The sequence below is a fragment of the Quercus suber genome, unplaced genomic scaffold (genome assembly GCF_002906115.3).
Source record: "Quercus suber isolate HL8 unplaced genomic scaffold, Cork oak 2.0 scaffold_437, whole genome shotgun sequence".
NCBI classification, from domain to species: domain Eukaryota; kingdom Viridiplantae; phylum Streptophyta; class Magnoliopsida; order Fagales; family Fagaceae; genus Quercus; species Quercus suber.
The window spans coordinates 600,413-612,763 of record NW_027069888.1 but is presented as its reverse complement, the minus strand read 5'-3'; the positions used below and the strand labels follow the sequence as shown (position 1 = coordinate 612,763).

Below are 12,351 nucleotides of genomic sequence, written 5' to 3'. Positions count from 1 at the left end.
TTTTGTAATTGATAACACATCAGTTTGTAAAGGTAATTGTGGGGGGTAAAAGCCTAGATTTACCAATTGGGCCTGGGGCCCTGTTTTTGAGACTACTTTATGTCCGAAGAGTAATAATGGGTTGGGATAGTTTACTTGAGGGCAATGAACCCAAAGATGGGGGAAGAGTACAATCCGAAGAGCTCACTCTTTGTCCGAGGAGGTTTTCACTCTTCGGATACAAATAATTCTGATCAAATAGACATATAGAAAGCCCAAATGACCTTCCTGGCAACCTTGGTGACAAAGGTAAGCTCTGGGCGTTCCTGGGAATGATAAGAATGAAGAAATATCTCAAGGAAAAGCTGCCACCACCGCATTTAATACTCTGCAGCAACTTTTATGGCCGCATTTATGTGGAGAAAACCTCTGAACAGTCCAACTTCAACTACCGCCACTCCCAAAAAGCTAGGGAAGATGCTTGATGTGACCTACACTCAAGTATGTTAGCAGATGAAGGACAAGTAGACGGTTGGGATGATTAGGAAAGAGGCTATATAAAGAAGGAGAGCCCCTGATAAAAGGGGAGGGAAAAAAAGAAAGGGAGAGAACCACTTTACTGTAGCTCTGGAACTTGTAACCTAATTTCACTCAATAAAATTCCTCTTCGGACATTATGTTTACTGTTGTTTTTACGTGATTGCATGTTAGATTGTTCACAAATACCATAGCCAACTCTTGTTTAACTCCTATCCGACCCAGTTCTTTCACCCACGCTCTACAAATTTATTGTCTTGGGTTCATTGAGCTCATATTCCATATCTTGTGGGCTTGGTCTACAAAAATTGACCCCACAGTAATGTAATAAAATATGTTGTATCTCCAACATGGATCAAGATCCTTTAAATTTGAGAAGTACTACATGTACAATATTTTCACAACAATTTTGCAACAAATCTTTGAACAACTTACTACTTAAGATTTGTTATGAAAATATTGTAACCGTATCACTTCTCTAAATGCTACAGACTATGCCATGTTATCTTTCACTAACAAAATCCATAAAATAATGGTTTTTAAAAACAAGTAAAAAAACATCAAATCTTAAAGAAAAGTGTTACGTTCACAATATTTATATAACACTTTCATAACAAATCGTAAGTGATAAGTTGTTAATTGATTATAATTTAAACTTGTCACTTAAATTACATTTTTATCCACCAATAACAACTCATAACAATTTGTCATTTATGATTTATTGTAAGAATATTGTAGATGTATTATTTCTCAATCTTAAGAGGGAGGAGAAGAGATCTTGTTCCTCTTGTCAACTCCATCATTTCTTTGTGAGTTCCAGTTAGCTTAATTAGTAATATTTTTTGTAATTGAATAAGAGATTTGGGGTTCAATCTCTACCTACACCAAAAATAGATTAGTATATTAGTTTGATGATAAAAAGTTATCATTAAAAGTGAACACTATATATTAAAACAAAAATCTATATATATATATATATAAACAGCCACATTTTTTTAGTAATGCCTTTTTTACTTTCACGTTGTTAAGTTGTTAGTGGAGGTGGGAGGATGAGTTGTCAGTCATCAATCTTTTGGACTTTTCCTCGTTCAAGCACGCAATTGTTAAATCTTAGAGGAGCACTAACTTTAGGATCCCACTATCTCCTGGACATGACTCTTTTTATACATAGAGATGCAAAAGTATTAAAAAAAAAAAAAAAAGAAAGAAAAAAGAAAGAAGGAATAAAGTGGTCCATACGAATATACGATTATGAGTCATCCTCAACATATAGATTCATGCTGTACACAAATAAAAGAAGATTTTAGTTTCTCAGCACGCGCGTGAGGATTCCACTATCTCCCCGGACATGACTCTTTTTATACAAAGAGATGCAAAAGTGTAAATAATAAAAAATAAAAAATAAAAAATAAAGAAAAAGAAAAAGAAAAAGGAATAAAGTGGTCATATGATTATGAGTCATCCTCAACATATAGATTCATGCTGTGCACAAATAAAAGAATACTAGTTTAGAGGTCCTTTTATTTTTTAGGTAACGGTTAATTTAGTGTATTTATTATAATTTGAGATTACATTTTTTAATCACAAAAAAAATCTAGGGGTGTGATTAGTATTATTTGTGGTGAAATAATGTTGTTAATGTTGTTCTTTTTTTCAAATTTTATGTATGGTAGTTATCATTTTTTGTATAATCCTAAAATGTAGTTTTTTAATTCTAAAATTTAGCCATTTACTACACATTCATAACATAAGTAATAAAAGCTTAAATTTAAAATTTTATAGCAGGAGATACACGTTATTTATGGTGTTGCTGTTCTTTTATAAAAAATAATAATAACATTTATCAATTTTTGTTTAATCCAAAATTTTAGTTTTTTAGTCCTAAAAGTTAGCCACTAACTGCACATCCATAACAAAAGTTAAAATGAGTTTAAATTTCAAATATATCAACAACTTTTAAAACTGAGAAAAAGGTACGTAACATTTTTTATGGAGTAGTAAATAATGATAAATATAGTTTCTATAACAAAAGAAATTTTTTTACAACTCTCACCCAAACTTATCTAATATTCCATTCCAATGACTCCTTAATGCAATCCAAAAAATTTGTGTGTACGTGAACCTGAGAGAGATTAAAAAATTAGGGTTAAACCAAGTATTTAAAAAAAAAAACTTTAATCAACAAACCAAAGTTAGCGTACGTGTTATTAAAGATAATAGTATAAGTTTGTTAGAGTTTGTGTTTGATTTAAATTTTGATGAGATCATTTTTCTTGAAAATCCTATTAAAATTGTTCAGAATAAAGATAAAGATTTTTTAGAATTTAACTCTATCATGGAGTCTTTAAAATCTTATCACCACATCATCAACTATTTAAATAAATAACTAATGGAGATCTAACCATGTGATTGGTGGCTCTACTTTCTCGGATCCATAATGAATTGTCAATGAAAATCATAATTGAGAGGTTGGAGTTTGTGAGGTTGCTACATACCTAATTGTAAAATTAACATGAAAAAAAAAATAATAACGCCAAAAACATATACAATGATGGTATAAAAAAAAAGTTTCTTAAAAAGAAAAAAAAAAATACAAAGAAGGGGGAAAAAAAGTGAGGAAGGAGAAGGAAATAGTAATTGAATTAAATGAAAAAAGACGAAAACCTTGGCATGCCGCTTCAAGTTGGTAAATGCATTCTTAAAAAAAAAAAAATAGAAAAAGGCAAATGGGAATCCTCTTAACATATAGAGATAACATGTGATTGTGGGAGAGTGGTAGTTTTATTCGAAATTTTAGCATTTTGAACATTAGTATTTTACTTGAGTAAATTTTTTATTTTTTTATTTTTTATTGAAGAGTTTTTAAATGTGTAGTTATCCACAAATTTGAAAAAAAAAAAAAAGAAAAAAAAAAAAGAAGAAGGGCTGGGGTAGACCTTTTTGGATAGAACATGGGATAATGTCCCCACCCACCCGGTTCTCTTTTTCAAATTAGGAACGTGGGTAAATAGTTTTTATTTATTTATTTATTTATTTATTTTTATAACAGGGTATATATCTTTTTTGATAGAAGTTAAAAGCAATTTAAATTGTAATCAAACTTGTATATATCTGTGGGGCCCGTGGGCCTGATAACCATAGCCCACCGCATAGTAGGCACAAGGCCAACGCCGAGGAGGACTAACCAGCCAAGGCTAAGTCAGACAAAACTTCTTTTGTAACCCACGCCGAGAACCTGTTCGTCCTCGGCATTCTAAGGATAACCTTTGGGGAGGGGACAAGCCCAGAGCAAGCTGTCACATTCGCACTTAATGCATTCACCTAACCCTTCTGGCCGCATTAATGGGGATATAACCCCTTGGCAGGGCAACGTTGATCAGAGTGAACCACTTGAGTACTGATAAGGCCTCTGATGAGACGGACGGCCAGAAGAAAGGCAAATGGATGATCAACAGATGGAATAAGGAGATAGGTAGATGAAAACTTATTTTTTTTTTTTATAATTTTTTGTTGAATATTTTGTTTATTTGTTTTTTTTTTTGGTCTAATCTTGTTGTTGTTTGACCTATTTTTGCTTTTATTTGGGCTAATTTTTATTGTTGTTATTTATTTATTTGTTTATATGTGCAATGGGTTAAGAATTATGTTTGGAGGCCAAGATGATTTTTGTAACATTGATATGGACACGAAAAAAGCCACAACAATTTCACAACTTTCCCAAATCAATATGTCACATCATTAAAAAAGTGGAGATTATAGTTGCCCATGTGGGATTTTCAAGTCAAAATGTTCAATATTTTTTTTAAGATAGACAAAAACAGATTAATTCAAAAATAATTATGCATATAATTTTTTTCCTTCCAAGTCAACGTGTTCATATGAACACCATGACCTCAATGTAAAGCCACCACTGGGATGAAGATGGACTAGATTTAATTTTTTGGGGCCAAAACTTAGGGGAAAATAAACTAACATCTATTTAGTATTAATAAAAAAAATAGATATAAAATAATTTTTCATACATTTCAACTCAATCATATATGATAATATTCTTGTAAAAACAGAAAATCATTGACGATTGATATTAATTGTACTAAATTTAGGTGCAAATCTACCTTTTTTTAATTTATAAAATTAAAGAGCTCATTAGAATATCAAATTCCTTTTTATTTTGAAATATAACTTACAATATTCATAATTGATTTTTTTTTTTAGTTGCAATAGAAATTGCGTAAACACAAATACAACAACTCTAAAAGCAAGTAGTTAGGAAATTAATTAATTTGTTCCTTACTAGTTTTATAATTTTTTGGAGTCCAAATGTCATACTAGATTATGCGCTCATAACCATGAATTACCATTTTCAACGACATTTTTCATGATTTGAAGTCTTACGGATAATACTTTTTTTTTTCAACAAACAAACATCATCAATTCTAGAAAAATTCATATGGTGGAAAAAAAGGTGACGAGTTTATTTGAAAGTGATTGTCTATCATTCATAATCTAACATATCAAGTAGTGATAAAAATTGTGGCAAATGGTGTGGTAACAGAGGAACTACTCTATTATTATATGCGTTGATTTCAACATGAGATAGGATTTTTTGTTAGAAAAAGAGGAAAAAATATATTAAAAAGTGTTTAGGAATAAAAAGACATTCTTTTCATTTCATGATAAATTAATTAAAATTATAAAATTATTTGATAACTAAGGAAAAAGTGAAATTACTTTAATCTTCTTAAAATTTCATTTACTTTAAAGTGGACATGTTATTGATTTAACATGTATACATCATTAACATCACTTTATTATCTCTTATTCAAAATTTACCACTTTGTGTTATTGTGAAAAGAGTTGTTTATACTACCGCGCACCATTAGCGCAATGATCACTTCACATGTATAAGTGTTTGTGGGGAGTGGGAGGGAAGGGCCGAGGTTTAAGTCTCTAGGAGGGAATTTTACATACACATACACTTAAATTAAGTTAGAATAGAATTTCTATCTTGTAAAAAAAAAAGAGTTGTGTATGATGACTTATTTTTCCACTTAAAACACAAACTTAATAATTAAACTGTCGGACCGTGAGTTATGCCACTCCACCTTAAATCCAATTGGTGATGAAGAAGATATTGAAATTTTTTATGACATTTGACATCACACCCCACACCCCTATATTTAAAGTGGACAAAAGGAGTCAAATTGTGGTTAAACGTAGACACACGTCTTGAAATGCCAATACTATTCTAAAAAGTATTAGATGCTGTCTCAACCTAGGTCTATTAATGCTTTTGTCTCAATAATAAGTGGATCATGCCTCTTCACATGAAACTCTTCTCTTCAAAATACGAGTTTCATGCAGAACCATGAAGAGATGAGTTATTTTTTCAATTAACTTTCAAACGATGCAATTTTGACAAATTATTCTCTAAAGAATATTATTAAGCTATAAGGGCCGAGAGTCTTACACCCAATTAAGAAAAGAAAAGATTATGGTTGGCCAGTACTCAGAATTACAAACCATTATAATTATAGGGATTGCCCTTTTTGACAAATAAGAATTATCTCTTTGTGCTTGTCGTGTTAATTTGGTTTGTGTAAATAACTCGCACATAGATTTTGTCATGCATCACAATCTCAAAATTTATACTCCTATGTAATACTTCTTGACAGATACTCCTATGTAATACTGAAATCTTCCTTTTCAGGTACACAAAAGCTAATTGATAAGTTGCAATGGCAATAAATAATGTCAATTCAAATAACGGTAAATGTTTTACTTACCCACCGTTTAGTAGTGTAGGCATTCAACGAGTTATTAACGAATGCATATTTCTGACTAAAATATCACCAATAAAGTCTGCAATCATCAATTTTTCTTTAAGAATGCATTCTCAAAATTAAGATCAATTTCCATTCAAACTATATACATTTAATATAATAAATATATTTTTATTTATTTAATTTGTAATTTGATAGTTGAAGTGGGAGATTTCAATCATGGACATTTTGTTGAAATATCAAAATGTGCTAGTTTAGTCACAAAACTCTTAACCAATATAATGTAATACATAATTTCATTTTCCATTATAAACGAACAAAATTTTCACAAAAGTTTTTTTTATTGTCTCTAAACTTTTAAAAGTTTGTTTTGCCCCTAAACTTTACAAAACGTTTGGCACACAATGATTGGCACACGTGGATTCAAGTTTTCAGTGGGTCAAAATTACCCTCATACCCACACAACTCGATCCAAACAACCTAATCTCAAAATCCCCAAATACAAAATTATGAACCCCAGGTCCCCAACGCCATGGTCCTACTGGTCTCAATCGACAACCCCAACCGACGATGAAGAGTTTAAAGGTAGACCCCCTTGCTGTTGAAGCTAACAAGTACTAAAGCAACATAAAAAATTTGAACGTTCTTGCTACACAGAAGAAAACTCAATTCCTTTTCTTATTTGAAAGTCTCTAAGGAAGGAATTTTTTTTTTGTTTAGTTGAAAATTCACTAGGCATTTTAGAGATTGACTAGATTGGTTTGGTTTGGAGTAAAAGAGAGATCTTTGGAGGATTCTTGGCTTCTTAGTGTTGAATGAAAGTTGCTCTTGGACGTATCTTAGAAATTATTATTTTGGTCTTGAATGAAAGTTGCTTTGTGTGTGTGTGTGTGTGTGTTTTTTTTTTTTTGGGAAGATTAGCATATGATATGCCAAAATTTTGATATGGGTGAAAGGGTTGATGATTTTTCTTTTTTTCAAGTTTAGTGAAATTAATACTAAATCTGTGTTTGAATTTTGTCACATTTCTTATTGTACTGTTTGAAATTTGTTGGTGGGCGATGGATTTAATGAGCTCTGTACCCATATACGCATGTCTTGGTGAAACTTTCATGTAGATTTCTCTATAATCGACAGTTGGAGTTCCCTATGAACACTTTGTTGTTGATATTCGGTCTCCAGGTTGGGGTTGCCAATTGAGGCCAGGGGACTGTGGCATCGGCCATTTTAGATTTGGGGATTTTTGAGACTGGGTTGTTTGGATAAGGTTGCGTGGGTGTGAGGGTAATTTTGTCTCACTGGAAATTTTAATCCTATGCCACATGTTTATAATTTTAAAATTAAATTAGCACATAAGCTGCTGAGGACGTAAACTGACAGTCATAGAAGAAGGATGAAAAGTAGAATGTATTGTAAAGTTTAGAGGTGAAGAAAAAAAATTGAAACTTTAAGGGAAAAAAAACGAACTTTTATGAATGTTTAGGGATAAAAATGATATTTTACCTTAAAAAAAACATAAAAATATAATTAGAGTATAAAATATAACACTAAGAATTAGATAAAAATTTTTTTATTCCATTGAACTATGATTTTTACTAATTAGTTAGAAGAAATTCCTCTTACACATGAAGCAGACTGTACACTCTGGACAGAGCGTACGAGGCTTTATCTGGCTGCGTTGAAAGGTGATTGGAATTCTATTGAGGGCATGCCACGCATTCAAAGATGTATTGGTATAAAAGGAGAAACCACTCTTCATATTGCTGCTGCAGCAAAGCAGGAAGAGTTTGTTAATAAATTATTGAAGTGGATAAAAGACAACAACCTAATGACCGCTGAAAATGTGTCTCTAACAGCTAGAAATGAGATTGGGGCCACTGCCTTGAACTTCACTGCTGCAGTTGGAAATGTGGAAATTGCCAAGGCGATGCTATTGCGGGATACAAATGGAGACCTGCCGAACATAGCTACTACGGGAGAGAATCCGATGAAACCCATCCTTATGGCTGCTTCTTCAGGACACAATAAAATGGTGGGGCTTCTTTATCGTAAAACTACGATGGTTGGAAATGAAGAGACTGAAATATTTATCACATGTATTAAGAATAACTTATATGGTAAGAGTATTCCCATCTAGTTTTCTAAAAATAATACTCATTTTATATTCTGAAAAATTACTTTATTTATTTTATCAATTCATTTAACAATACACCTAACATTATAACATTATCTTATTTCTTAGTTTTACATACGACATAATAAAATAATAGAAAGAGAGAGAAAGCGAGAAGGAGGAGAGAGTTAATAAGTCAGAGAAGAGAGAGAAGTGAGAATAAAAATGAATAAAAAATAAATATAAACTTGCTATTGTAGTTGCTATAAATACAAACTTACTGTTTATAATTGCTAAAAGATGTTAGCAATACACACTTAGGTAATAGCCATTTGCGAAATTTTACACCCCAATGTCACTGCTCTAAGAATAATTTATAATGTTTCCTACCTTGATTTTTTTTCCTTCTTTTTGGTCTTCACGGTTTGATTTTGTCATGCTAGAATTGACTTGAAGTTCAAAACATAATAAAGGTTTGATTTTGGTACGGATTTATATACTGAATGGTTATCTTCACTTAATAGCTTAAATTTTCAGATTCGATGCTCTAACAAACTTTACTATGCCATCATTTATTTTATTTTATTTTATTTTTGCTTGAAACTATAGTATCAAATAATTTGTAGTACTGTCATATTTTTTTTTTTCCTTCATATATAATAGATTTCTATCTGATTGAGATCAAACATGCCTCTCTACTCTCTAGTCTCTAAACAAAAGTTCCAGGGGCCCAACACTTTGTTCGGGGAAAACTAGTGCATGAGGGTAAAAAAGCTGTTTAAAGGAACTGTTACTTTTCTTTCACATATGATTATGTCATACTTTGTCTATTACATCTTTCATGAAAGAAATATTCAACATGTTCCTTCTCAATAAATTATTATTATTATTATTATTATTTGTGTGTTATAAAATAATGTAGGTGAAGCCTTGCAAATGCTGGAGGCCAACAGTAATTTAGCTAGAGCTGAAAGCAATGGAGAGACTGCACTGCATGTGTTAGCTCGCAAGACTTCGGCATTTGTTAATGAAAGTCAGCCAGGAGTTTTAAGGAGACACATCAATATTTCATGTGAGTTATTGTGACTTTGATTGATTTTAGCGTATTTAAATCAAATTTTCACATTAATTGATTATAAATTCCAATTGATTTTCCATTAATAATGACCATAATTAACATTAAAAAATATATCATATATTAAATAACATAGGTGATTTGTTGGTGAAGTGAAAAACAAATGAATGTATTAAAAAAAATCTCAGGAATTAAACCCTAAATTTTACTCTTAGAATTGAAGTTATACAATTGAAAATACTCATACTTCAATTTTTTACCTAGTAATAATATTTACAGACATAACCCAACAATCTGCTTCAAGTTGCTTTGACTCTTTTAATTTAAAACTTTCCAGACAAACTGCGACTTGACTTCAAGGACCAAATATTCATATCCCTTTCTTGAGCTAAATATTGGCTAACATGGGATTTCTCAGCACTTTTATGATATTTAACACAATCGCTAAGAAATTTACTATATGCAGTTCAAAAGGCAACCATCTTCATTAGAAACATCTTGAATTGAGTTGTCACATTGCAGTATTTTATGACACTGAAATTTATTCATGATAAATAAGGGTTCAAGATCACACTCAAGAAATTAATCCTACACAAAGTAAATTCACTTTGATCTTCATTGAAAAGAAAGGTTTAGACCTCTTTGATTAATTATGCAATAGGTTAAACAAATTATGCCAATTAATTAAAACTCACGTGATCAAATTTTAACAAGTTAAAACCCCACAATCTAGCAAGTATGACACCATATCAAAGCAATAAATAGTTAAGTAATTGATACAACTATATGAAGACGAATTGAAAGATTGATGGACCTCATTTAAAGGAAAAACCAGTACAAAAGGTTAATCCTAACCCCAAGAATGAATCCACTAATAAAATAGAAGTTTTACCATCTGAGACATATCCATGATTCTAAAGTATACCTGGTAGATAACTTTCTGGCCATGGCGTGCGCCCACAAACTTGAACCTTTGAATTTAGTAGCAAATGTACAGAGATAGGTTTTATGGCTTCAGCCTTGATTCACACAATGGCAGCAACAACACCACTGGAAATATATTAATTTACTCTTTAAACACAGCTTGGAAAATAGAAGCTAGGATTTTCTCACTGACTAGCTTTTCAAAGTTTGACTCAACAACCTCAATGAAGTCTTTTATAATAGGGCCTTACATAGGCGTTCCAATTAGGATTGAAAAACATGTATAGGTATATACGTGGATAGGTTGTAATATTGATGTTTAAGTTTGGAGAATATTGTTTCATAAAGTAAAAATTCAAGTTCTGAAATTTTCTAAGTGAAAATTCAAAATTCAACATTTTTTATCGGTCGAAAGTTTGGCTTGATCGATCGAAAATGGTAAGAAAATAATTCTGGAGTTTCTAGATGTCTTGATCGCTATTCGATTCCTATTCGACCTATCCAAAAGAGCATTCGATTAATCGAAAGTCATTTTTGACCGATCGAAAATCGTGAAACACAAAATCGTGAAACACGATTTTCTGCTGAATTTTCTGGTAATTATTATTCAAAAAGGTTGAAGAGGTTTCAAGCCTTGTTAACAGTTTTATGAAACATTTTAACTCTCCATACATGCTTTTTAATGAAATATAACTCTATGAGTATCAATAGAGGTTTATGTTCACTTGAAAAACATAAGAAATCATGTGGTCATTCTCCAGAATTGTTATCTGTAAAACCCAACATGATCTTGGTTGTATTCTGAGGAAAAATTTGCGATAACCCTTTAACAACAATAGTGTGGTGGCAAATATTGTCTAAGGAAAATGATATAGTGCCTCCAAGTTATCTATTTTTTGTTTGTCTTTTATATTAACTTTATTCTTCCATTATTACTTTGTGTAATATCCCCAACAAAACACATAACACTGGCTTCATTAAAATACATCACTTACTAATTTCTTGATTCTTGATTCTTGATTGATTGAGCCACTTTCAAACATCACTTGAGAATCATCTTTCAATTGATTGAGATGCAATTCAAAGGCTATCGAAGCTTGAATTTCAATAAAGCGGGGGGCAATCAAATAAGAATCGGAATCCAGAAAATTTTTCTACTTTAAATTGTATCTTTGACTCTTAATCATGAATGTTTGATAATCAATACAGACTCGATTAAAATTACAATGCCATGAAATTTAACCGAAAGCCTAATAATCCATTCATAAGGAATATATGTTCCTGGTAAAAGCACATAACAAGATAAGAGAGTAGCTATTCCATTACAATGTCTCCTAGAATGTACTAAATGTGCTACAATAAATGAAACCCATGTTTGCTCTTTATAGTACTCTAGATCTATTTGCTTTTTTGAATAAATTAAATTTCACCGAGGCACAGCTTTTTTTTTAAATCATTTTCAATTCCAGGGTTGAAGTTCAAACAGGAAAACTCGAAGCAATCTGTAGCCAATGACCTGTTTACTGAATGTCTTATGGCTTATAAAAGGGATGTTGAGCATTTAATTGAGACCCCAGAGATTCCACAAGCTCTATTTGATGCAGCAAGAGTAGGCAACATTGAATTTATGGTCAAGCTAATTCGTTTTGACTTTGATATATTATGGACAACAGATAACAAAAAAAGCATATTTCATGTTGCTGTTGAGGAGCGCCATGAAAGCATCTTCAACTTACTTCATGAGTTAGGTTCATTTGGAGAAATAATAGTAGAAAGAAGATTTGAAAATAGAAGCAACATATTGCATTTAGCTGCAAGATTGGCACCTCAAGAGAAGCTCAATGCTATATCAGGAGCAGCTCTTCAAATGCAACGAGAATTTTTATGGTTCAAGGTACGTACTTATTCATATGCTTTGAGTAGAAAGTGTTGAATGATCT

At 31.4% G+C, this 12,351-nt stretch overlaps 2 protein-coding genes across 2 annotated transcripts in view; both read left to right on the top strand.

Annotated features, from left to right (window-relative positions):
- The first annotated feature begins 381 nt into the window (after positions 1-381).
- On the top strand, positions 382-9,526 carry LOC136062660 (uncharacterized). The gene is made up of 3 exons (XM_065761994.1): positions 382-480; positions 7,903-8,416; positions 9,335-9,526. The coding sequence occupies exons 1-3, from the start codon at positions 382-384 to the stop codon at positions 9,496-9,498; spliced, it is 777 nt and encodes a 258-aa protein (XP_065618066.1). The 3' UTR covers positions 9,499-9,526.
- A 2,419-nt stretch (positions 9,527-11,945) lies between these two features.
- The window catches only part of LOC136062659 (uncharacterized), a 5,681-nt gene continuing 5,275 nt past the window's right edge, over positions 11,946-12,351 (top strand). Inside the window, exon 1 of the mRNA XM_065761993.1 lies at positions 11,946-12,305. Coding sequence (XP_065618065.1) covers positions 11,946-12,305 — 360 coding nt within the window. The remainder of the gene's footprint in view (positions 12,306-12,351) is intronic.

Coding starts and splice junctions, on each gene's coding strand:
- LOC136062660 (XM_065761994.1), top strand. CDS start 382: ATGGCCGCATTTATGTGGAGAAAACCTCTGAACAGTCCAACTTCAACT. Junction 481..7,902: donor TTGATGTGACCTACACTCAA/GTATGTTAGCAG, acceptor TTTACTAATTAG/TTAGAAGAAATTCCTCTTAC. Junction 8,417..9,334: donor TATTAAGAATAACTTATATG/GTAAGAGTATTC, acceptor AAAATAATGTAG/GTGAAGCCTTGCAAATGCTG.